Source organism: Pseudophryne corroboree, chromosome 6 (assembly GCF_028390025.1).
Source record: "Pseudophryne corroboree isolate aPseCor3 chromosome 6, aPseCor3.hap2, whole genome shotgun sequence".
Classification (NCBI taxonomy): domain Eukaryota; kingdom Metazoa; phylum Chordata; class Amphibia; order Anura; family Myobatrachidae; genus Pseudophryne; species Pseudophryne corroboree.
Window position 1 is genome coordinate 380,095,255 of NC_086449.1, and position 25,052 is coordinate 380,120,306.

The 25,052-nt window shown below is 46.5% G+C and overlaps 1 protein-coding gene across 1 annotated transcript in view; it reads right to left on the reverse strand.

Annotated features, from left to right (window-relative positions):
- Nucleotides 1-25,052, reverse strand: part of LOC134935301 (uncharacterized) — a 285,852-nt gene that overhangs the window by 168,360 nt on the left and 92,440 nt on the right. The window contains exon 4 of the mRNA XM_063930456.1: nucleotides 18,187-18,297. Coding sequence (XP_063786526.1) covers nucleotides 18,187-18,297 — 111 coding nt within the window. The remainder of the gene's footprint in view (nucleotides 1-18,186; nucleotides 18,298-25,052) is intronic.

Below are 25,052 nucleotides of genomic sequence, written 5' to 3' on the forward strand. Positions count from 1 at the left end.
AATGTAACAGGGTATTCCTGTCAGTGTTCTTAGTGAACAATGTCGTGACTAAATTGCCATTGTGATTTTTAATTGTAACATCAAGGAAAGCAATCTCATTTTGACTCATTAAATAAGTAAATTTAACTGGAGAGTTAGACGCATTATGTCTAGACATGACACCTTCAAATTCATCTCTAGTACCGGTCCAGATAATAAATAAATCGTCAATGAACCTGGTGTAAAACAAAATACTTGACGAAATAGCAGGATCTTCAAAGAAAATTTTCTGTTCAGCACAAAACATAAATGCGTTAGCATAACTAGGGGCCACAGAGGACCCCATGGCACAGCCAGTGGTCTGAAGGTATATTTTGTTGTCAAACAGAAAAAAATTGCATGTCAACACAATCTCCAATAGTATCAGCAATATCTCAACAAATGACTCATCAATATTCCCCTGCTGTAACAATAGCTCCTTAACTGCCCTAATCCCCTCCTCATGGGGGATAATTGTATAGAGACTCGAGACATCGGCTGTAATTAGCCATACCTCTGCTGGTAAAACACCAATCTGGGTTAATTTGTTAAGGAGAGAAGTAGTATCAAGTAGGAAATGTCTGTGCTGTTGCACCACAGGTTGTAAGATAGAGTCCAAATAAATTGAGGTTGGCTGTAAAAGCGAACCCCGAGCGGACACAATCGGGCGTCCAGGGGGTGGTACCACTCCCTTATGAATTTTGGGGAGTGTGTAAAGTATAGGTGTAATGGGGAATTTGGGTAAAAGAATTGAAAAGATCTTATCATCAATGATCTTTGCATCAAGTGCAAGCAGCAACGCTTCTTGTAATCTCTTATATACTTGCGATGTAGGGTCCCCATCCAACATCCGATATACCGTAGTGTCGGACAACTGACGTAATATTTCGTCCCGATAGTCATCAATGTCCTGTAATACAATCCCTCCACCCTGCGGACAAGGGTGGAGGGATTGTATTACAGGACATTGATGACTATCGGGACGAAATATTACGTCAGTTGTCCGACACTACGGTATATCGGATGTTGGATGGGGACCCTACATCGCAAGTATATAAGAGATTACAAGAAGCGTTGCTGCTTGCACTTGATGCAAAGATCATTGATGATAAGATCTTTTCAATTCTTTTACCCAAATTCCCCATTACACCTATACTTTACACACTCCCCAAAATTCATAAGGGAGTGGTACCACCCCCTGGACGCCCGATTGTGTCCGCTCGGGGTTCGCTTTTACAGCCAACCTCAATTTATTTGGACTCTATCTTACAACCTGTGGTGCAACAGCACAGACATTTCCTACTTGATACTACTTCTCTCCTTAACAAATTAACCCAGATTGGTGTTTTACCAGCAGAGGTATGGCTAATTACAGCCGATGTCTCGAGTCTCTATACAATTATCCCCCATGAGGAGGGGATTAGGGCAGTTAAGGAGCTATTGTTACAGCAGGGGAATATTGATGAGTCATTGGTTGAGATATTGCTGATACTATTGGAGATTGTGTTGACATGCAATTTTTTTCTGTTTGACAACAAAATATACCTTCAGACCACTGGCTGTGCCATGGGGTCCTCTGTGGCCCCTAGTTATGCTAACGCATTTATGTTTTGTGCTGAACAGAAAATTTTCTTTGAAGATCCTGCTATTTCGTCAAGTATTTTGTTTTACACCAGGTTCATTGACGATTTATTTATTATCTGGACCGGTACTAGAGATGAATTTGAAGGTGTCATGTCTAGACATAATGCGTCTAACTCTCCAGTTAAATTTACTTATTTAATGAGTCAAAATGAGATTGCTTTCCTTGATGTTACAATTAAAAATCACAATGGCAATTTAGTCACGACATTGTTCACTAAGAACACTGACAGGAATACCCTGTTACATTTTAATAGCTGCCATCCAATACATGTGAAAAAGAGTGTACCCTTCTCTCAGATGGTACGTATTAGGAGAATTAACACTAATGATGCATTGGCTGCCTCTCAAATTGATATTTTAATCAATAAATGTTTATCTAGGGGGTATAGATATGCGGATCTTCTGGATGCTAAAGAAAGGGCGATGGCATTGAATAGGGATACTTTGCTACAGAAACAAATACCTAAATGTGAAACCAATAAATTTAATTGGGTTAATCGCTTTACTACAGCATCACCAATTATCAATGCTGTGTCAAAAAAATTATGGCCTGTTATAGCTTCAGACACAGAGGTTGGTCTACAAGGCAGTAATCTCAGACCATGTTATTCCCGCTCGAAAAATCTTAGAGACTTATTGGTCAAAACCGATATATCTAGTGATCTACCCCACACTAAACAACATTTTTTTATCTGTTGCCCGCAAAGGTTGCTTTAAATGTTCTTGCACAACATGTAATTTTTTGATCTCTGGGGACACATTTTGTCACCCACATTTGGGCACCAAATATAAGATCCGTCACCACCTGACATGTGAGAGTACCCACGTGGTGTATCAATTGATCTGCCCATGTGGGCTCTCTTACATTGGGAAAACCCAACGTAAATTTAAGGAGCGCATGGCGGCACATCGCTCTTCAATACGTTTGGCCATCAATAAAGGTACCAGCGAGCAACCTGTTGCCCGTCATTTTGTTGAAGCACGACATCCATTAAATTGCTTTCAAGCGTGAAAGCCGAAGATGGTCTCACTCCGTCCGTCTCCGTCTCCATCCAAATTCTGCAATGTATATCAACGCGTTTCGGAGGTTCCGCCTCCTTTCTCAAGATACCAGTGAGACCATCTTCGGCTTTCACGCTTGAGGCTGTTGCCGGGTCAGCGCGCTGAGACTTGCCGGACGTCTTCAGCGGGAGCGCACAGCCTCCACAGAGAGCGGGTACGATCCCTTCGATCACTGTCCATTCCCACTATCAGACGGAGATTTTTAATCTGTTTTACATCTGTATGAATTTTTATTGTGTCATTAAAATCCTCATTGGATATTTTAATCTCTCCAATATTTGGGTGTTTGGAATACCGCTGACATACTGACGGGTTTCTCCACGCTGAAAGTTCACCCACATGTATAAAGGGACGACACAGCCTTCACGGAAAGTGGGTGTCTGAATTACCGCTGACCCACTGACGGGTTTTCCTTTCCTTGCTGAAAGCATACTTATATGTACAGAGGGATTACAAAGATACCTTTTGAGGAACGTTACAAGGGGTTAAGAAGTAAGTGCTGTTCTGAAGGGATTTTCGGATACTTCTACAGACGGGGATACAGTTTCAGATTTACCTCCTTACTACAGTACTTTACAATCTTGATAGAACCTTCTCACTCCATAATACTCTTACAAGCTAATTTAGCCCATTTTCATTTCACATTGTACATGATTAACTAAGCGCCGTGAGCTTTACCTTCTTGTTTTGTATATAGATTATTACAATACTTTGTTTACACTGTACTGCCTCTGGGTTAAAACCATCCATCAAAGGGAGTGATATTTTCTGTACAGAAAAGAAAAACACTGTGTATTTGAGTGAGTGAAAGTAGGAGAGGATGTATTGAACCAGGAAATCGGGATCCCGTGGGGACACTGAGTTAGCAGAGGCTAAGCGGCGTGTAAGGGTCGCAACCTTGCGTATTGATTTAGTGGATTGAGGCACGTACTGTGTGAAAACGTGCGGAGGAGCGTGATAGATTATTGAGGTTTTTAGTGTTACGCTCCGGGTGTGGAGCGCAGCTTGTGAAATCGACTCCCGCAATCGTAGGGCATATAGATAACAAGTATCTATAGGCCGTGCGATTGAACCGCACGTCCGTCTGTTCTACACAGCACAACGTGATACTATTGTGTCATATGCGCTGTGGAAAGCATACGCAGACGTGATTGTGTTTACAAGGGGTTTTTTCTCTGATTACTTCAGGAAATATCCCTGGTGGAAGTCCATTGGAAAGGGTGAGCAATAGTTTTCTGTTTTTCACCCTACAAAAATTCCAGTGGAAAGACACCGAAAAGGAATTTTTCGCTTCCTCTCTCAGGAAAATATTCCAACAGAACCTCCACCGAAAGAAATTACAGTGCTGTAAGGTCTGATAGGAGCCCTAAGTTGGGTACATCGTGATCCACTATCAACAGTGTATCGTAGTACTGGCCAGCGTGGGCGAGAGCGAGTGAAAGGTGCTCAGAGAGACTTTCACCGTCTGCTTGCATTGCGTATTTTGCTGTTTGTGGGAAAAGGCCCACAACTGGGAGCCAGGTGATCAAGTGAGAGACGTTCAGCAGCCAGGGTTCAGGCAGAAGAGGTGCAGCCCAAGGGGTCAGCAAGGTTTATAATGTGTGGGAAATATGGTCCACACGCAGAGGCTTTTTGCAATGAATGGGTATGTATGACTGCGGGGGATAGGGCATCATTCCCTAGGGTTGGTGAGTTTGATCCTGAGGTATTGCAGGTAGTATGTCTAACCAAAGTCATATAAGACAAGAACGGAAATATAAGAACTGTTTGAACTTGCAGCAACAATAAACAAGTAGAAAAAAAGAGAAAGCAAGTACACCGCCATATGTAGATGTGGAAGCAGTTACGGCCAGCATACAAACTATAGAAAATAATAAAAATAAAAATATGAAAAATATGAATGTACCCTATATATGTATTAATGAATGTCGAAGTTTTATTTAGGAGGAGAAGGCGACCTGACTGGTTTCAGCCATTTCTCATGCACTCAGAGGAGTATCCAACCGGTAAAAGAAGAGCAGTAGCCTACAGGGGAAGTGTCTGAGACCAGTGGAACTGGTAAGTATGGAGTCATTCGAGTACATATATAGTAAAATCCAAAAATAAAATAAAAATCAAGAAAGTAACGTCAGAAATGGAGAAAAACCTGTCCGCACATTAGTATTTGCCAGTAGGAAAGCGGACAGAAATAGGGTAACTCCCGGATATTTTAGTTACCATATAAGAAGTATTCATTTCTAGTAATGACTCTAGTCAAGATAAACTCAGAAATGTTTGTTGGACATTGTACAGACCCTTAATACGGGATGAGAAGGATTGAATGAATACTTCGCATGACCCAGAAACTTGTTGATTTTTTCTTTTTGTCTTTTGCAGTACTAGAAAATTCTCCGTCTGGATAAGATCACTGGTAAACACTAATTCGGCAAATGGGAGGAACGAAAGAAGTGCAACATTACCCTTTGACAAAAACCTGCTGAAGTTACGATTGGGCCTGTACGATGCTAAACCCTTTCCTTTCCTTCTTTTTCCTAACAGCAGTGGCACCTGACTTACTTAATCGACAGAGATTTTGTTAAATGTGAAATACATATATTGTACTCCCGCTCAGGAAGTACAAGGTATGTTAGATACCCTCAAAGACTAATGTTGCATTCCACTGTTCTAGATTCATGTCCATCACAGGTAGAGGAAATTATCTCACAAATACCGGATTCCCTTTGAACTTAGGATGGACAGGACACTGGATTGATGGCTGAAGTAGTCCTAGTAGTGACACAGCATGCACAAGCTTAAAAGGGGGGTAGACCAAGTAGTTAATCAATTCCCCGTAGAGCCCAATCCAGTTGTCATTTTAATAAAATCCCCCCCACCTCTACAAACTCATCTGTCACCAACCTCTATTCTGTTTCTCCACAGTTTCCTCTTCATCTTTTGCGTTCACACAGGGTGGTACAATACATGGACCCGATTACAGTTCAAACACTACATGCCTAATTGGTCCTTCAGAGTTCTGCCCGAACTCAGTACATCTCACCAGCACGATGGCACCAGTATTACTGCAGTGTGCCTTGTCATGCACAAAGGGTGGATGAAGGATGAGAATACTGGTGAAGGGAAATTTTGTATAGACACTGATATGCCCGTTGGTGGATGCAGACCTGATATTTTCTTCTTCTTTCTCTCCTCCAGAGATGTTTTTTTTTCTCTTCTTTTCTTTTTGAGTTATACTCATGGTGCTCTACATTGCAAACATACAACAGTTAAATTAAGATACAAATTTGTGTTCCCTACAGGAAAAGGAGGTCTGGAAGTCGAAGGGGTATGGTTAGGAGTCCCCAGGACTCTGGAGAGATGGACAAGGTAAGCCAGTGGCCCACAGGACGTATCTCCCCAGCCTAGCTGAGGCGGCATATGGTCTGACTCACCTAGGGTAAGGAAGGTATGTGCAAATTGGTAAGAGCTTACTGGCGTGTACCAGGGTTCTCTTCTCAGGCAAGCAGGAAAGCAATGACCTGTCTTACTTGCATGAGGAAGAACATTTGGTGAGGTAGTACTAACAGAGCCATCCCATATCCCTCCTGCAGATGGACCTTTTCAGGTAATACAAATCGACTTCATACAGTTAACACCCTTTAGGAGTTATTGTTATGTATTGGTGTGCACTGATGTTTTCTCAAACTGGGTAGAGGCATTTCCAGCCACCACAGATGCTGCTGTGTTTACCGCAAAGAAAATTGTGCAGACATTTGTGTGTAGATATGGTACACCTAGGAGTAGGATCAAAGCTTGAAATTGGACTATTGTGGTCATAGACACTGCCACTAGTATTATGTAGCATCGGAACCACTCTCAGATCTTCACTTAATGAATCACCCTCTTCAAAATTTTTGTTTTTGTTTTGTTTTTTGTTTTTTGGAAGACAACCTCATGTCATGATTGATCCACACAATGATCAGAAATACACCAATGAGGTGACAGTACAGTACCTTATCGAGATGAGCCAGCATTTGAGAACTTGACAAAAGAACTTGAAACTGTTGATTCCTGGTATGCCAAATACTAACTGTCTTGATTGTGAACCAAGAAACTGTGTGATTGTTCTTACGCTTAAGTTGCCTAATAGACAGGTGGGAAGGACCATACCAAGTTTTGTTGACAGCACTATCCCAGTGAAAGTAGCCGAGAGAGAGACTTGGGTCCACGATTCCCATTGCAGGAAAGTCGGTAGTCCGGAAGGAACTCGTAAATGGAGTGAGATTGCAAAAGTATCACCAGAAAGTCTGTTTCGTGAAGACTGAGAGGCGGCACTATTGAACACTACCTGAGCGTGCTAAAGGATTACAGAAAGACCAGTCGTTGTAATTGATTTGCTATGGACAAGATTTGTTTTGTTCTATTTTTTTTTTCTCTTTTTCCCGCTGACAAACATTTTTTTTTCATGACATTCTATTTTTGCGAGGTTTTTCATTAGGGGTTGAGTGTGGAACTGGAACTGGTTCTGGAGGAAGGAGTGATTTCCTTATAGGATCCCAGGATTAGCCTATCAGTTTGTTAAAGCCAGAGAAAAATCAAAGGTCTAGTAGTTACGGAGTTCGGAGGTAACGTGAAAGGCTATTGTCTGAGGAATACTGTATTTTGTAGTTACTGTGACCCCATATTTGAAGATGAGTGCATCCAGAGATGTCAGTCTAGCAATAAGGCAGCATTTGACAGACATCCCTTGAGTGATTACCACTCACTAGTGGGTAAGGTCTTAAACCAAACGGAATGTTGGGTGTGCTCACAGGTACCTCTAAGACGAAATGATGCAGGATTAGTGCCATATTTTTTTTAGAGTTAGCTGAGGTACTTGAATTACACGGAAGGGGGAGGGGACCAGTGGACAAGGAATATAATATAACTAGACCCCCTAGTCTTAAGATCCACCAGTACCATAGATAAATCCTTGGAATGTTTAAATCTCACCAATTTCAGGAAATCAGGAAATTGAGAGGTAATCAGGAACAATCAGACAATGGCTATTCACACATAGCAGATAAAGAGCTCATTAATATACGTGGAAGAAAGGTTTATGAGTGGCTATCCCCGAACTCCGAAGGTTTATGTTATCTAGAAAGGACACTACTTATAACCCTTGTTCAGTGATGAAATAGACCTAGCATACGTTCCAGAAATGGAAACAATGTTCAGAAAATGATAGGAATGTAAATCATGAAAATTTTATATGTCTCTTTCACGATTTGTTTGTGTTTTCTCCCTCTACCCAGCAGAACCTCAATCGAATCCGAACATCAGTGTACAAAGACGTAGGTACGTGTATGTGTGAAATGTTTGTTCAAATCAGACATCATAGGCCATGGCACTGTCCCAGCATACTTTAAAGGTTGAGTGTTGTCCAACACCCAACCAGTGGTCCCGTGACCGCCGAGTGCATATAAAGGATGTCTCGTCCTCCTCCCTGTCTTCCCCAAATATAGTCAAGTGTCTGATTTGCGAAATGAATACATACATGTGTCTAGGTCACCGATTATTATCTGAAATATTTTTCTTATGTTAATAATTTATGGCAGTTATTGTTTACTGCCAAAGGGTGGACTGTCTAAGTAAAAAATATTACATAGCGAGAACATACAGACTCCACACATTATGAGTCGCTATACTTGCGAATACGCACAGCGCACACCGCAATATATGGTAATATACGCATTTACACAGACATGTCACAAAGATAGATTCAACACATATTTCATACAGCACATGAATTTAAACATATCAAGCACCAGACATCATAAGGTTTCAAATTATATAATGGAGTAACGTCATGTATGTGTATTGTTGGAGCGGAGCAAGATGGACATGTCGTGCTTGGTGTCAAAGTAACCAGATTAATGTGTGTGTCAATTTGATGCCTGTGATTAGGTTGTAGCACATTGCCATGAGTAGATATGATTAAATATATGAAAGCTAAAGTCACTCTTATTAGAACAATGAATTTCCTGGAAGACAGCATGCTTGCAGCTTGGTACCAGTAGCTATCTCCTGTAATTACACCAGGCTGGACGTTGCTTGCATATGAACTGACCAATGACTCATCATGAATGAGAAAGTTCCCTCCCCCAGACAAATAACAAGAGATCTGTATACGCCCAACAGCCTGAGTGTATTGCTGAACACACACACAGAAGTCTCTGTTTGTCCCAGATGCTGATTGAGATGGGTTTCTGCCGGTACTCTGCAGTGAGCATGGAGGGAGAGCTAAAGATGGAGGAGGGGGAGCGTAGTGAGCATTGAGGGAGATGGTAATTGTATTGCTGGCCGTGTCTGTAATGAATTAGTTTGTAATAACTGCTTCCTGTGTAAATTGTAACCATGTAACTATATACATACTGTACATTGTGATATATTGAATACATATCCTTTTAATAACAAATATATACATCAATGAGCTTTGGAACTCAGATAATGTGTGGGTGTATTGTTTTCTCTTATGGGATGTAGTGTTTTGTGATGTATAGCGCACATTCATAGCACATTGTAATAAGATGCGCAGGCGTCCACAGTATATATTAGAGCTGGCATTTTAAATATTTGTTAGAAAGTAATTTGACTTTTACACACGTTACACATTACGCCTGGTAGAGCCCGTTACACGTTACACATTACGCCTGGTAGAGTACGTTACACATTACGCCTGGTAGAGCCCATTACACACATTTGTCAGGTAGAGCCCTTTACACACATTTGTCAAGTAGAGCTCATTACACACATTTGTCAGGTAGAGCTCATTACACACATTTGTCAGGTAGGGTGCCTGCTCATTGCTCCTCTCCCTACACCTTCCCCACAGTCAGCTGTTTACCTCCGGTGTCATGGCCAGCATGGCTCCGGCTCTGCGCTGCAGGAAACGAGGTGGGGGGGGGGTAGAGCACATGGGGAAGAGCAGCTTCAGCGCTGCCCACTGTGTAAAGTTATAGCAACAGCGCCGGACAGTACAGAAACTGACCGCTGCACAGGCGTGTCGGTCTGGGTGGATAGCGCCTCTCTCATGTTTTGGGGGGAGTGAGCTGCCCCCTTGCCCCCCCCCCCCCCCCCATTCTGCCGACCCTGGTTGCTGCACAAAGCAGTAAACAAGCAGCTGCAACAAGTCTGCAAGGGACTTTTTATTTGTTAAGTTGTGTTGCTGTAAATAACAAGTTTGGTTGAGCCACAAAGCTTATTCACAGCGTGTCAAATATTATTCAGTGATATGATATCTGATAATTAATATTTGTTACCAATTATAAAGCCAGTAATACTAATAAAGAAGCAGCTACTGACTAACTAAACACATGTACAGAAGGGAGACAATGGAACAAATATGTCTGTCATGTGACTCCACTACAATAGGAAGGGGAGGGGGTTTGGGGGTGGAAACGCTGTCAGAGCAAAAACAAGTTGTGATACCGCTTTCTAGTTGGTAAAACCAGAGCTAATTTTACAGCACATTGGACAAGGGCAAATATCAAGCATGGATCATGCATATAAGAACCCCCAGATACATAGGCCACAGATATTAGTATGTTTTACATATAGTAACTTCTAGCTTGGCTTATTCATAGGAGAGCTGAATGTCTAGTTATGTCTAGTATGCATAGGCGTCGGAAAGGGAGGGGCAAGAGGGCAGCATTACACCCCCCCCCCCAAACATGACATAGGCGCAGGCGTGGGGCGGGGGGGGCGCTTACCCCCTAGATCACCATGGAGACTGTGACTTCAAAACTCCGGCGCCGCAGCGTCCTGCCCCGTGTCCTGTCCAGCCGGCTCTTCACAGAGGTATTACTGGGAGGAGGCGGGAATGTCCCAGCAGGCTCAGCATGGCCGCACCTCCTCCCAGTAATGCATCTGAGAACTGGCCAGGACAGGAGGACATAGGGCAGCACGCTGCAGCTCCGGAGTTTTGACTCAGATTCTCCGAGGTGATCTGGGGATAAGTGCTCCTTGCGTGGGGATGGGGGGGGGAGTGGCAAATTTTTTTTTTTATATATACCCCCCCCTTCAACAACAACACGTTCTGGTGCCCCTGTTAGTATGTAAATATAATTATAATTCTCATCTGTATACACTGCATGATTATATAATGGTCACTGTGATATCTCCCATTGGCTAGTAAAATACCAGGTCAATTAATCTGCTCATTATATTACCGTCTACACAGGGCCGGTGCTAGGGTGTTCAGCACCCCCCCTGCAAACTATAATTTTGCACCTTCCCGTAACTGAAAAAGGGATAAGGCGCGCCGAAGGCACCACAAAAAAGGGGTGGTACCACACAACGGTACCTCCAATTCAAACAGTAGTTTTCCTTATACACATAGGCTTTTTTCAATAGCAATAACATGTATTCAAACAATATGTTACCGTAAAGGCATATTTTCTAAGGAAACGAAAACAAAAACCAATGAGTGCCACTTGTTTCCTATTTCAGCTGTTTGGGAGATATGCAAGCAACCTCCATGGAACCTTGTTTTGCATATGGTATTAGAGAAGGGCACCACAGCTGCTTGACACACCTAAAGTGCCAATTATTTACTGTATACATATATATATATATATATATACTGCTCAAAAAAATAAAGAGAACACTAAAATAACACATCCTAGATCTGAATGAATGAAATATTCTTATTAAATACTTTGTTCTTTACATAGATGAATGTGCTGACAACAAAATCACACAAAAATTATCCACGGAATTCAAATTTATTAACCCATGAAGGTCTGGATTTGGAGTCACACTCAAAATTAAAGTGGAAAAACACACTACAGGCTGATCCAACTTTGATGTAATGTCCTTAAAACAAGTCAAAATGAGGCTCAGTAGTGTGTGTGGCCTCCACATGCCTGTATGACCTCCCTACAACGCCTGGGCATGCTCCTGATGAGGTGGCGGATGGTCTCCTGAGGGATCTCCTCCCAGACCTGGACTAAAGCATCCGCCAACTCCTGGACAGTCTGTGGTGCAACGTGGCGTTGGTGGATGGAGCGAGATATGATGTCCCAGATGTGCTCAATTGGATTCAGGTCTGGGGAACGGGCGGGCCAGTCCATAGCATCAATGCCTTTGTCTTGCAGGAACTGCTGACACACTCCAGCCACATGAGGTCTAGCATTGTCTTGCATTAGGAGGAACCCAGGGCCAACCGCACCAGCATATGGTCTCAAAAGGGGTCTGAGGATCTCATCTCAGTACCTAATGGCAGTCAGGCTACCTCTGGCGAGCACATGGAGGGCTGTGTGGCCCCCCAAAGAAATGCCACCCCACACCATTACTGACCCACTGCCAAACCGGTCATGCTGGAGGATGTTGCAGGCAGCAGAACGTTCTCCTTGGCATCTCCAGACTCTGTCACGTCTGTCACATGTGCTCAGTGAGAACCTGCTTTCATCTGTGAAGAGCGCAGGTCGCCAGTGGCGAATTTGCCAATCTTGGTGTTCTCTGGCAAATGCCAAACGTCCTGCACGGTGTTGGGCTGTAAGCACAACCCCCACCTGTGGACGTCGGGCCCTCATACCACCCTCATGTAGTCTGTTTATGATCGTTTGAGTAGACACATGCACATTTGTGGCTTGCTGGAGGTCATTTTGCAGGGCTCTGGCAGTGCTCCTCCTGTTCCTCCTTGCACAAAGGCGCAGGTAGCGGTCCTGCTGCTGGGTTGTTGCCCTCCTACGGCCTCCTCCATGTCTCCTGATGTACTGGCCTGTCTCCTGGTAGCGCCTCCATGCTCTGGACACTACGCTGACAGACACAGCAAACTTTTTTGCCACAGCTCGCATTGATGTGCCATCCTGGATGAGCTGCACTACCTGAGCCACTTGTGTGGGTTGTAGACTCCGTCTCATGCTACCACTAGAGTGAAAGCACCACCAGCTTTCAAAAGTGACCAAAACATCAGCCAGAAAGCATAGGAGCTGAGAAGTGGTCTGTGGTCACCACCTGCAGAACAACTCCTTTATTGGGGGTGTCTAGCTAATTGCCTATAATTCCCACCTGTTGTCTATTCCATTTGCACAACAGCATGTGAAATTGATTGTCAATCAGTGTTGCTTCCTAAGTGGACAGTTTGATTTCACAGAAGTGTGATTGACTTGGAGTTACATTGTGTTGTTTAAGTGTTCCCTTTATATATTTATTTGAGCAGTGTATATATATATATATATATATATATATATTTACTTTTTTTCTCTCCATATAATACATAGTATATTATTTATATTATGTCAAAAGCTGAGCCGAGAGGAGAGAGTGAAAGAAGCATGGGCAGAGGGAGACATAGGGGTATATTTACTAAGGTCCCGATTTTGACCGTTTTTTCTTCAAAGTGTCATCTCGGTAATTTACTAAGCAAAAATCACGGCAGTGATGAGGGCATTCGTAATATTTTGGAAGTCCTAGGAAAAAATCACGAATCAATACACCGTCAAATACGCCTGCAATTTGGTAGAAATCGGGAATTTACTAAAAAGTGCAAAACACAAACACTGCCGACAATAGCCAAACACTGCCGTGCAGAAATACAAATCGTGAAAAAGTGCTAAAAAAAAACAGACCTGCTTTTTTATCCCGTGTTTGTATAGGCATGCACGGATCCATGAGATCCGTGCATGTTTTTCAGTGGGAAGGGGTGGGAAATGTTATAATTTAAAAAAAAAAAATGCGTGGGGTCCCCCCTCCTAAGCCAAACCAGCCTCGGGCTCTTTGAGCCGGCCCTGGTTGTAAAAATATGGGGGGGAAATTGACAGGGGTTCCCCCATATTTAAACAACCAGCACCGGGCTCTGCGCCTGGTCCTGGTTCCAAAAATACGGGGGACAAAAAGCGTAGGGGTCCCCCGTATTTTTGAAACCAGCACCGGGCTCCACTAGCTGGACAGATAATGCCACAGCCGGGGGTCACTTTTATACAGTGCCTTGCGGCCGTGGCATCAAATATCCAACTAGTCACCCCTGGCCGGGGTACCCTGGGGGAGTGGGGACCCCTTCAATCAAGGGGTCCCCCCCCAGCCACCCAAGGGCCAGGGGTGAAGCCCGAGGCTGTCCCCCCCATCCAATGGGCTGCGGATGGGGGGCTGATAGCCTTTGTTGAAAGTAATGAATATTGTTTTTAGTAGCAGTACTACAAGTCCCAGCAAGCCTCCCCCGCAAGCTGGTACTTGGAGAACCACAAGTACCAGCATGCGGCGGAAAACCGGGCCCACTGGTACCTGTAGTACTACTACTAAAAAAATACCCCAATAAAGACATTACACACACACCTTGAAAGTATAACTTTAATGCATACATACACACCACCATATACACATACTTACCTTATGTTCACACGAGGGTCGGTCCTCTTCTCCAGTAGAATCCATGGTGTACCTGTTGAAAAAATCCTACTCACCAAATCCAGTGTAGAGGGCTCCTCGGATAATCCATTTGTAATCCACGTACTTGTAAAAATCTAAAAACGGGACACCCGACCACGAACTGAAAGGGGCCCCATGTTTTCACATGGGACCCCTTTCCCCGAATGCCAGAAACCCCCTCTGACTGATGTCTAAGTGGGTTTCTTCAGCCAATCAGGGAGGGCCACGTTGTGGCACCCTCCTGATCGGCTGTGTGCTCCTGTACTGTCTGACAGGCGGCACACGGCAGTGTTACAATGTAGCGCCTATGCGCTCCATTGTAACCAATGGTGGGAACTTTGAGGTCAGCGGTTGACCGAAAGTGACCTCACCGCTGACCACAAAGTTCCCACCATTGGTTACAATGGAGCGCATAGGCGCTACATTGTAACACTGCCGTGTGCCGCCTGTCAGACAGTACAGGAGCACACAGCCGATCAGGAGGGTGCCACAACGTGGCGCTCCCTGATTGGCTGAAGAAACCCACTTAGACATCAGTCAGAGGGGGTTTCTGGCATTCGGGGAAAGGGGTCCCATGTGAAAACATGGGGCCCCTTTCAGTTCGTGGTCGGGTGTCCCGTTTTTTTATTTTTACAAGTACGTGGATTACAAATGGATTATCCGAGGAGCCCTCTACACTGGATTTGGTGAGTAGGATTTTTTCAACAGGTACACCATGGATTCTACTGGAGAAGAGGACCGACCCTCGTGTGAACATAAGGTAAGTATGTGTATATGGTGGTGTGTATGTATGCATTAAAGTTATACTTTCAAGGTGTGTGTGTAATGTCTTTATTGGGGTATTTTTTTAGTAGTAGTACTACAGGTACCAGCGGGCCCGGTTTTCCGCCGCATGCTGGTACTTGTGGTTCTCCGAGTACCAGCTTGCGGGGGAGGCTTGCTGGGACTTGTAGTACTGCTACTAAAAACAATATTCATTACTTTCAACAAAGGCTATCAGCCCCCCATCCGCAGCCCATTGGATGGGGGGGACAGCCTCGGGCTTCACCCCTGGCCCTTGGGTGGCTGTGGGGGGACCCTTGATTGAAGGGGTCCCCACTCCCCCAGGGTACCCCGGCCAGGGGTGACTAGTTGGATATTTGATGCCACGGCCGCAAGGCGCTGTATAAAAGTGACCCCCGGCTGTGGCATTATCTGTCCAGCTAGTGGAGCCCGGTGCTGGTTTCAAAAATACGGGGGACCCCTACGTTTTTTGTCCCCCGTATTTTTGGAACCAGGACCAGGCGCAGAGCCCGGTGCTGGTTGCTTAAATATGGGGGAACCCCTGTCAATTTTTTTCCCATATTTTTGCAACCAGGGCCGGCTCAAAGAGCCCGAGGCTGGTTTGGCTTAGGAGGGGGGACCCCACGCAATTTTTTTTTTAAGTTTAAACATTTTTTATTTTTTTTACAAGGTGCACAATGAAGCCCTGCACGGATCTCTCAGATCCGGCCGAGATTCATTGTATTAAAGTCGGCAGTGTTTTACAAGTCACTCACGTAAAACACTGCCTAAAAAAACGAATGACATCGACATCGGAAAACCCGAAAATGCAGAATACGGCAGCTTAGTAAATTAGTCGTAATCAATTAAAAAAGTTGCATATTTACACTTTCGATGTCATTCGTGATTGAACTTTGACCTCAAACGGGAAAATACGATTCTTAGTAAATTTACCCCATAGAGAGAGAGAGACGGAGGCACAGGGAGAGAGGCGTGGGGAGAAAGAGAGAGAAGCATGGTGAGAGAGAGAAACATTGGGAAAGAGAGAAAAATACATGGGGAGAGAGATGGAAAGAGAGAGAGAGAGGGAGAGAGACACGGAGAGAGAGTGATGGGGGGAGAAAGATACCCCTTTCACATTGCAAAGATAACTCGGTATCGACCCGGCATATTGCTGGGTCGACACGGGTCAGTGTGCGATGTGAAAGGTCCCCATGAGAATTCCCGGGGTCGCCTGACCCAGTAATTCAACCCAGGTAATAAGAAGGGTTATTCCCAGGTAGAATACCGGGTCAGCGGCAGCGTAAATGGATTCCCGGGTCCATGCGACCGTGGACCCGTTTACTACATAGGGAGAGGGTGCGCCGCCTCCACCCCTGCCCCCTCTGCCAGCTCCGCCCCCCCCCCCCCCCCCCCCCCGCCGCTATGGCAACCGACCCGGCATATTGCCGGGTCGGAAAGCCAGCACAGAGGCTCCAATGCTGGATTCCACCCGGGAAGGACCCGTTTCTAATTCCCGGGTGGAATCCGGCATTGGAGAACTGAACAGTTTAATGCCAAAAAATGCAAAATCATGCACTTGGGTCTCAAAAATCCTAAAGCTAAATACAGTATTAATGGCACTATACTGGAAACTACTGAGGAGGAAAGGGATCTAGGAGTCACTATTTCAGATGACTTAAAGGCAGGTAAGCAATGTAACAAGGCAATGAGGAAGGCTAGTCAGATGCTTGGCTGCATTGGGAGAGGAATCAGCAGCAGAAAGAAAGAAGTAATAATGCCACTGTATAGGTCATTGGTACGGCCTCATCTAGAATACTGTATTCAGTTCTGGAGGCCATATCTTCAAAAGGATATTAATACATTAGAAACTGTACAAAGGAGGGCAACTAAAATGGTGCATGGCCTACATCACAAAACATACCCAGAAAGACTAAGAAATCTCAATATGTATAGTTTGGAGCAGAGAAGAGAAAGGGGCGACATGATAGAAACTTTCAAATATATGAAGGGTTTTAACAAAGTCCAGGAGGGAAACATTCTCCAAATGAAGAGAAGCAATAGGACACGAGGACATGCACTGAGACTGGAGGGGGGGAGGTTCAGGGGAAATTTGCGGAAAAATTATTTCACAGAAAGGGTAGTGGACAAGTGGAATAGCCTCCCATCAGAGGTGGTAGAGGCTAAGACAGTAGAGCAATTTAAACATGCATGGGATAGACATAAGGATATCCTTACAAAGAAATAAGGATCAAATAAGGTTAGTGATAAAAAAAAATAATATATAAAAAAAAAAAAAGGGGCAGACTAGATGGGCCAAGTGGTTCTTATCTGCCGACAAATTCTATAAAGGGGTAAGAGAATGAGGAATATGTATCGAAAGAGAGAGAGAGTATTCCCGGGCCGTCACACCTGTAACAGCGGCAGCTGGTGAACTGCAGACTGAGGAGCCGCTCTTTAAGCTGCTGGTGCCCCTGCCTGTCAAACATTTGTCAGCTGCAGGTTGCGGCAGCAAAATTTTTGTTCACTGTGACGAGCGGGCAAGAGGTTCACAGTGACAAACAGGCGAGTGTGCGAGCGGGGGGAAGGGTGGGTGGTACATCAGTAAAGAGGCAGAGAGGGGGACCCGACCAGCTCTTCAAGCTGCCAGCGCCACACACACAAACACACTATACATACTTGCATACATACATACATACACATACGTACATACATACAAACATATTATTTGTCTTACTCACTTTTTCCATCCACTTTCTGATGGCTGGCAGGATCTGACTGTAGTCTGGTCCAGTGTAGCTCTACCCCCTTAGGTCCCATGTGGCTCCGCCTCCAGCTCTGCATAGCTCTGCCCCCTTGTAAGCTGACCACAGCCGCTATCACAGGGGAGAGGGGAGGAGGAGGCTACAAGCTGCCTGCGCTGCTGCCTGTCAGTGTGACAGGCACAGCAGACGGCAGCAGCAACAGAGAAGGCAGGTGCAGCAGCAGGGATGTAAAGCAGGGAGAGTGCCTCTCCAGTCTGGCGCCTCCCTGCTTTGCATCCCTTTGCTGAGCAGGCAGCGCCGGACCTGCTACTACAGTAGGTACAATATGAATGTGAGTAATAAAAACAGATATCATGTTAAAAGCTCCATGCAGAATGTACAGACAAGAAGTTGCAGCAGAATATATATAAAGAACTGCAGCTATCTAACATATCAGCTAATTAATATGAAATAAAGTAAATTGGTACTGTGATATAATCAGTACATACTACATAACAAAACAATTCAATGCATCAGTTCAAAATATCAACAAAATTCATGGAATTCTCACCTGGTCAGGACGTTGAAGGAAACATTGAGTTCCAGAATGTTCTTTAGGTGCTGAAAAGTGTCAGCCTGCAATTCCACCAGTTCATTAAGAGATAAATCCAGTTTAAGAATTCTAGAGAAGAAACAAAATATTTTAGAGCAAAAACATATATATATCCATATAATTTATGTACTGTATGTAATGCTGTGCACAAACTTTGCTTCTTATTATTTGTAGTATGTACTGTAAATTCTGAACTTTGTTCATCGAATAGGACTAATTGACTATCCTTTGGAGATAGATAGATTTTATTAGATACTATACAATCAATCACTCATATTCAAAGAGGTTTTGAGCAACTACATGAGACAGAATTATAAATGGGCAGCACAGGCGGTGTAATGGTTAGCATTACTGTCTCACAGCACTGAGGTCATGGGTTTGTTTCTCACCATCAGAGGCGTCGGAACTGGTGGGGCAAGGGGGCAGCTCGCCCCCCCCCCCCAAACATAGAGAGGCGCCGATGGTGTACAGGAAGAGCGATGTGCGGTCAGGTGAAAGACTGCACATTACATCCTCCGCTCCATGCAGTCAATGTCCCAAGCCCGGCGCTAACCCCTCAGCAAGGTCTGCAAAGCAGGGAGGCGCCGGGTCGGAGATGCGCTCTCCCCGCTCTGCGACCTTGCAGATATGTGCTGCCGGCTGCCTCTGACAGGCAGCAGCGGCGCCGGCAGCATGAAAAGCGGCTCCCCCTCCTTACTGAGGGAGCCGCACAGTCTCCGTCTCTGCTCTAGCCCCAGGCGCACTGCAGTGAGCTGTCTGGCCACTGCCTGTTCCGCTGTCAGTGCTCCACGTCAGGTGGTATGGCTATGAAAGCCACCTGACGCGGAGCACTGACAGCTGAAACCAGAGCCGTCTTAACAGCAGTGTAGGCCCCTGGGCACAGCAATGCACTGGGGCCCCTACCCACCACTGGCGTGCGCAGCACATTTTATTAGGGGGTGCACCGTCGGAGGGGTGTGTCTAGCACCGCCTTTTGGGCATGTCTAGCACCATCTATTGATGGTCAACGCATATAAAATATCCACCTTTGTACCAATCCTAATAAAGCAGATACATTGTCAGATGTTGTGGTGTGCACCAAACAGACACCCCTGATGGCACTCACAGCAATTACACTGCTCCTCCTCAGCCTGGTCTGGCTACCCCTCTCTTTCCTCTGCAAGCTGCAGCAGCTTACTTACAAGTCAGTCACTCACTGACACTGACAGTCGTAGACTAGTACTGCCACTGCTGGAAAAATGAGTGACGTGTCACTGCTGCTGCCGACCGCCTGCCAGTATTGAATTTGTCTTCCTAAGAGGAACGCTGGCTGCATGCTGCTCCTCATCAGTGGCTGGTGTTGGCATAGCATAGAAGGAGAGAGGTGTGTATGTGGCGGGTGGGCATGCGAGCAGCATGACGTAATCATGTCACATCACGCTGTTTTTGTACATGGAGGTGGAGCTGGGAATTTGAAAGCCGGTGTCAATGGCACCCTTGATTAACCCAGGCGTCCGGTCAGTCAGTAATGCAGTCCTGCAGGGTGCAGCGCAGAGGAGACAGTAATCAGCCTGCTCGGCGATAGCTGCATCAGGCATGTGAGATCGGGGTGCCAGACATTAGGGGGTGCCTGTGCGCACCAGGCACCCCCCCTGCGCACACCTATGCTACCCACCCATCAGCGGTAGGGTTGGGGGGTGCTGTCAGCAGCAGCTTTGATGTCCCGCGGGGGGAAGGGGGGGTTCTATCTTCTGCTCAGCATGTAGGACCTAGAGCAGTAATTTCTGCTAATTACTCCTTTACTGCACAGATGGGGCGGGAAGGAGAACACTAAACTGTAGAAGGGGGCATTGGGCTGAATGAAGGGGCCCTGGTACATGACTTCCAGGGTGGTAGGGGGTGTTTAATACACAGGGGAGGGGTGGATAGTGGAGTGGGCTTAATAGTCATAATTTTCTGGTGGGAGAGCAGCTTACTTTACTGCAGATATCTCCAGTTCCTGGAAATAGATTTCTTAGCTTTAATGGGATAAAAACAAACTAGAGATTCCCACCTTTCAGAAGGTTCTGGGGACTTGGGGATCAGAGGTCAGGAGACAGAGCAATTCACCAACAAAAATATAAAATTGCATATTAGGCGTGTGTAGCTGGAGCAGGGACCAGATGCTGGAAGGCTGGTATCTCTGGTTCTGGGAATAATAGAGACAAGCTGCCAGTGTCCACTGAAAGGGGAGAGTCCCAGCTTTCGGAGTACACCCTCATAAAAACTCTAAGTCAGACAGAACCCAAGATATCTGGCTGGGAAGAACAATTAACAGGCTTGCATGAGGACCACTGCTTTGAAGTCGGATATCTCCGGTTCCCCAGGGCCGATTTTCAAAAATCTGGTACCCCTGGAAAGAGGGGACCCTCAGCTATCAGCCTAGGGCCCTTTTACTCCTGGGGCCCTTGGGCAAGAGCCCATTGAGCCCATATGAAAGACGACCCTGGCTGAAACGGCAGTGGCCCGCCGATCATAGCTCCAAGCACTGGAAGCTGCTGCGGGTGACATCTGGGACTTAGCCGTGCTCATACAAACAGGCATACACACGGCCGGCCAGAGATGTAAGTGGTATGGGATTTGAAGTTTATGTTTTACTGCTCAGAGCAGTAAAATATAAACTACAAATCCCATGATGCATTGCGCCCCTTACAACGGACTGCACATGGATTATCCCTGGAGGCTTCCCAGTAAGGACGCCACCCATCCAGCCCAGGGCATCGATCGGGGGGGAGCCAGATATGGGGACTACTGCCTGAACCATCAAAACGCCGGCAAAGTGAGTAACCACAGGTGGCAGTTAGGAGAACACCAGCTGGAATATCCTTCAATCCCCTTTGCTTTATTGGCTCCTCCCCATTCCTGTGCCTTGGACAACATTAAACATATTGGTTTAAATCTAAATTCAAGTAGACTAAAGTATCCTGCCCCACCCCCTGCCCCTCCACTTACCCTAACCCTTTCCTCCCACAGCCTAACCCTAACTATCCCCCCCACAGACTAACCTTAACTGCCCCCTACACAACCTAACCCTAACCATCCCCCCACAGCCTAACCCTAACTGCCCCCCCTCCGCATCCTAACCCTAACCATCCTGCCCCCCCAGCTTAACCCTGAACGCCCCCCCCCCCCCCGCCACAGCCTGACCCTGACCATCCCGCTCCTAATAAAGCAATTTTTATAGACCCCTTCCCTCACTCTCCCTGTAAGTGAACCCTCAGTGCCCCTGTCCTCACTCTCCTTATAACTCCCCCCTAAGTGCCCCTACCTTCACCCTCCCTTTAACACCCCATCAGCGTCCATGCCCTCACCCTCCCTGTAACTCCCCATCAGCGTCCCTGCCCTCACCCTCCATGTAACTTCCCGTCAGCGTCCCTGCCCTCACCCTCCATGTAGCTCCCACCTCAGTGCCCCTGCCCTCACCCTCCATGTAGCTTCTAACTCCCCCCTCAGCATCCATGCCCTCACCCTCCCTGTAACTCCCCGTCAGCGTCCCTGCCCTCACCCTCCATGTAACTCCCCATCAGCGTCCCTGCCCTCACCCTCCATGTAACTTCCCGTCAGCGCCCCTGTCCTCATCCTCCATGTAACTTCCCGTCAGCGTCCCTGTCCTCACCCTCCATGTAACTCCCCATCAGCGTCCCTGCCCTCACCCTCCATGTAACTTCCCGTCAGCGTCCCTGCCCTCACCCTCCATGTAACTTCCCGTCAGTGTCCCTGCCCTCACCCTCCATGTAGCTCCAGCCTCAGTGCCCCTGCCCTCACACTCCATGTAGCTTCTAACTCCCCCCTCAGCATCCATGCCCTCACCCTCCCTGTAACTCCCCATCAGCGTCCCTGCCCTCACCCTCCATGTAACTCCCCATCAGCGTCCCTGCCCTCACCCTCCATGTAACTTCCCGTCAGCGTCCCTGTCTTCACCCTCCATGTAACTTCCCATCAGCGTCCCTGTCCTCACCCTCCATGTAACTTCCTGTCAGCGTCCCTGTCCTCACCCTCCATGTAACTTCCCGTCCGCGTCCCTGCCCTCACCCTCCATGTAGCTCCCACCTCAGTGCCCCTGCCCTCACCCTCCATGTAGCTTCTACCTCCCCCCTCAGCATCCCTACTGTCACCCTCCCTGTAACCCCCACTCAGGGTCCCAGCCCTTACCCTCCCTGTAACTCCCCTGTCAGCGCCAGTGCCCTCACCCTCCCTCTAACTCCACCCTCAGGGCCCCTGCCCTCACCCTCCCTGTACTCCCCCCCCCCCCAGTGCCCCTTCCCTCAACCTCCCTGTAACTCCCCCCTCAGTGTTCCTCACACTCCTTCTAACTCCCTGTCAGCATCCATGCCCTCACCCTCCCTGTAACTCCCACGGCCACTAATATCAGTCACCTCGACGCCAGCACTGCACTGGTCACTGCTAGTGCTTGATCTACTCTCCCTGCTACATGGGGCACGTGGAGGGAAACTAGAGGTACATGGGAGAGCTGAAGTGCTAATTTTGCTGTTCTGTGTTCAGATAGTCGCCACCTCCAGGGGGAGGGTATATTTGCCGTGCAAGTGTGCGATAGCATACTGCGATTGTGTACGTCGAGCTAAAATCCACTAAAATCCACTTTGTGCAGTCTGTGCGCAGCCCAGGACTTACTCCTCCAGTGCGATCACATCAGGCTGATCGGGGCCAGAGCTGACATCACCCTGAAAATGCTTGGACACGCCTGCGTTTTTCCAAACATTCCCAGTAAACGGTCAGTTACCAACCACAAACGGCTTCCTCCTGTCAATGACCTTGTGAACGCCCGTGCGAACTGATTTTTTGCACCATCCAGTCGCTGACCAGCGATGGCCTTTGTTGCTGTCCGATGCACGTGTGCATTGCGGTGCATGCACAGTTAGTACTTAATCGCCTACTATGCAAAAACGTACAGCAGTGATCAGATCTGACCCCCTATGGGGTATATTCAATAAGAGTCGGGTCCATTCCGATATGCAGTTGTCGGAATGGACCTGACAACCTCTATTCAAAGAGCGGCCGCTCCCGGTGTCTTGTCCTGCCGCTGCCGGGTGCGCTGACAGCAGTGGTGGTGGGAGCTGTCACGGCGCCTGGAAGGGAGGGGGGGGGGAGAGCTGTCAGCGGCTGACGTGATAGAAATATCTGCGGCTGTGGGGGCAGCAGCGGGATAGCAGCGGAGGAGGGGAGACAGAGAGGAGGAGACAGGGCGAGCAGCGGCTGCATCAGCGGAGGCTCACGGCGGCGTCCACCTCGCTTACTGGAGCCGGGTGGACGCTGGGTTCCTGCTCTCCCCGCTGCAGCGCTGCTCCGACCGTCTCCTGCTCTCAGATCCCTCATCTCAATCCGACTTTTTTTAAAGTCGGATTGAGATTGTCGGAAACGGGGCTAAAACCTGTCGGGTTTGGCCCCGCTTCCGACAATGCACGCTGATAGGCGGCTGAAGCCGCCAATCAGCATGCATTCTGACAGCATTTTGACAAGTCGGGTTTCCCGACTTGTCAGAATAAACGGGGCTCTAATGAATAGGTCGGAACCCCTTCCGACCTAAAACTGTCGGAAGCTACCGTCTTTCCGACAAGACGGCAGCTTCCGACAGTTATTGAATATACAGTACCCCTTAGTGTGGATCTGGCCTTCTCAATGTATTTCATGTGGATCTGGCCTTTAGCGATTCAGCAATTTAGGGGCGCCAAAAAGAGATTATATCTTGCCCCCCCAACCTAAAAACGTTCTGACGCCCCTGCTCACCATGGCACTAACTGTATGGAGTTTGTATATTCTCCCCATACTTGCATGGTTTTCTTCCAGGTTCTCCTCTTTCCTCCCATAATCCAACAATATAGTGGTAGGTTAATTGGCTCCCAATAAAATGAACTCTAGCATGTAAGTGTGTATGTGTACATGTGGTAGGGAATATAGATTGTAAGCTTCACTGGGGCAGGGACTGATGTGAATGGCCAAATATTCTCTGTAAAGTGCTGTGGAATATGTGTGCGCTATATAAGTAACTGGCAATAAATAAATAAACAATGTGGTACAAGAAATCACTGTCTGATTTATATTATTTTTAGTAGACAAAAAACTAACACAGAAAACAATTGCAGTAAAACATATTCTAACTAAACAACAAAAATCCTAACAGTGTTTCCAAAAGCACTATTAGAAAAGTGTCATAAAAAAGGGGAGCCCTACTACTAAATTAGAGATGTGCCATAATGTACTTAAAAGTATCAATATTATGAGAAAAGTAGCACAGAATACAAAAAAAGATTCAGATACAAATAAAGAAAAAATGTCCTGCCCTTCTAACCTACCTGTGTAACATAATCCAAAAAACGAGATCTTTAGCACTAGCTTGGTCCAGTTAGTAAGCTCTCCCACCAGCAGCAAGGAGATCTGTTAGGAAATCTCTGTTACAGATTATCTAATTCTCAATAGGGGTTTAAAACCCTGATTGCACAGTCATGGAGTATAGGTCAGTGTAAGGTCTCTCGCTAACGAAGATAACCTTGTTGCTGATGGGAGAATTTACTAAATGGGGCCTTATTCAGAGTTGAACGCATTCGCTTTGAAGGCCGGGGTTTTGCTGTCTGCGCACGCACAGCTGCCGCAGTGCACATGCAATATTCCAACACAATATTGCTTGGGTTTTAAAACACATAGGTAAGAGACCTGGGGAAAATATACCTGCCTTCAGAGGTGTGGCTTGCCACAGAATGGAGTGACAGCACGGTGCTGAAGCTCCCAGCAAATCCTGACAAAAATCTTGATCGCCTGGCTGAGGTAGCCTGAACTGGCTCTTGGTGCTA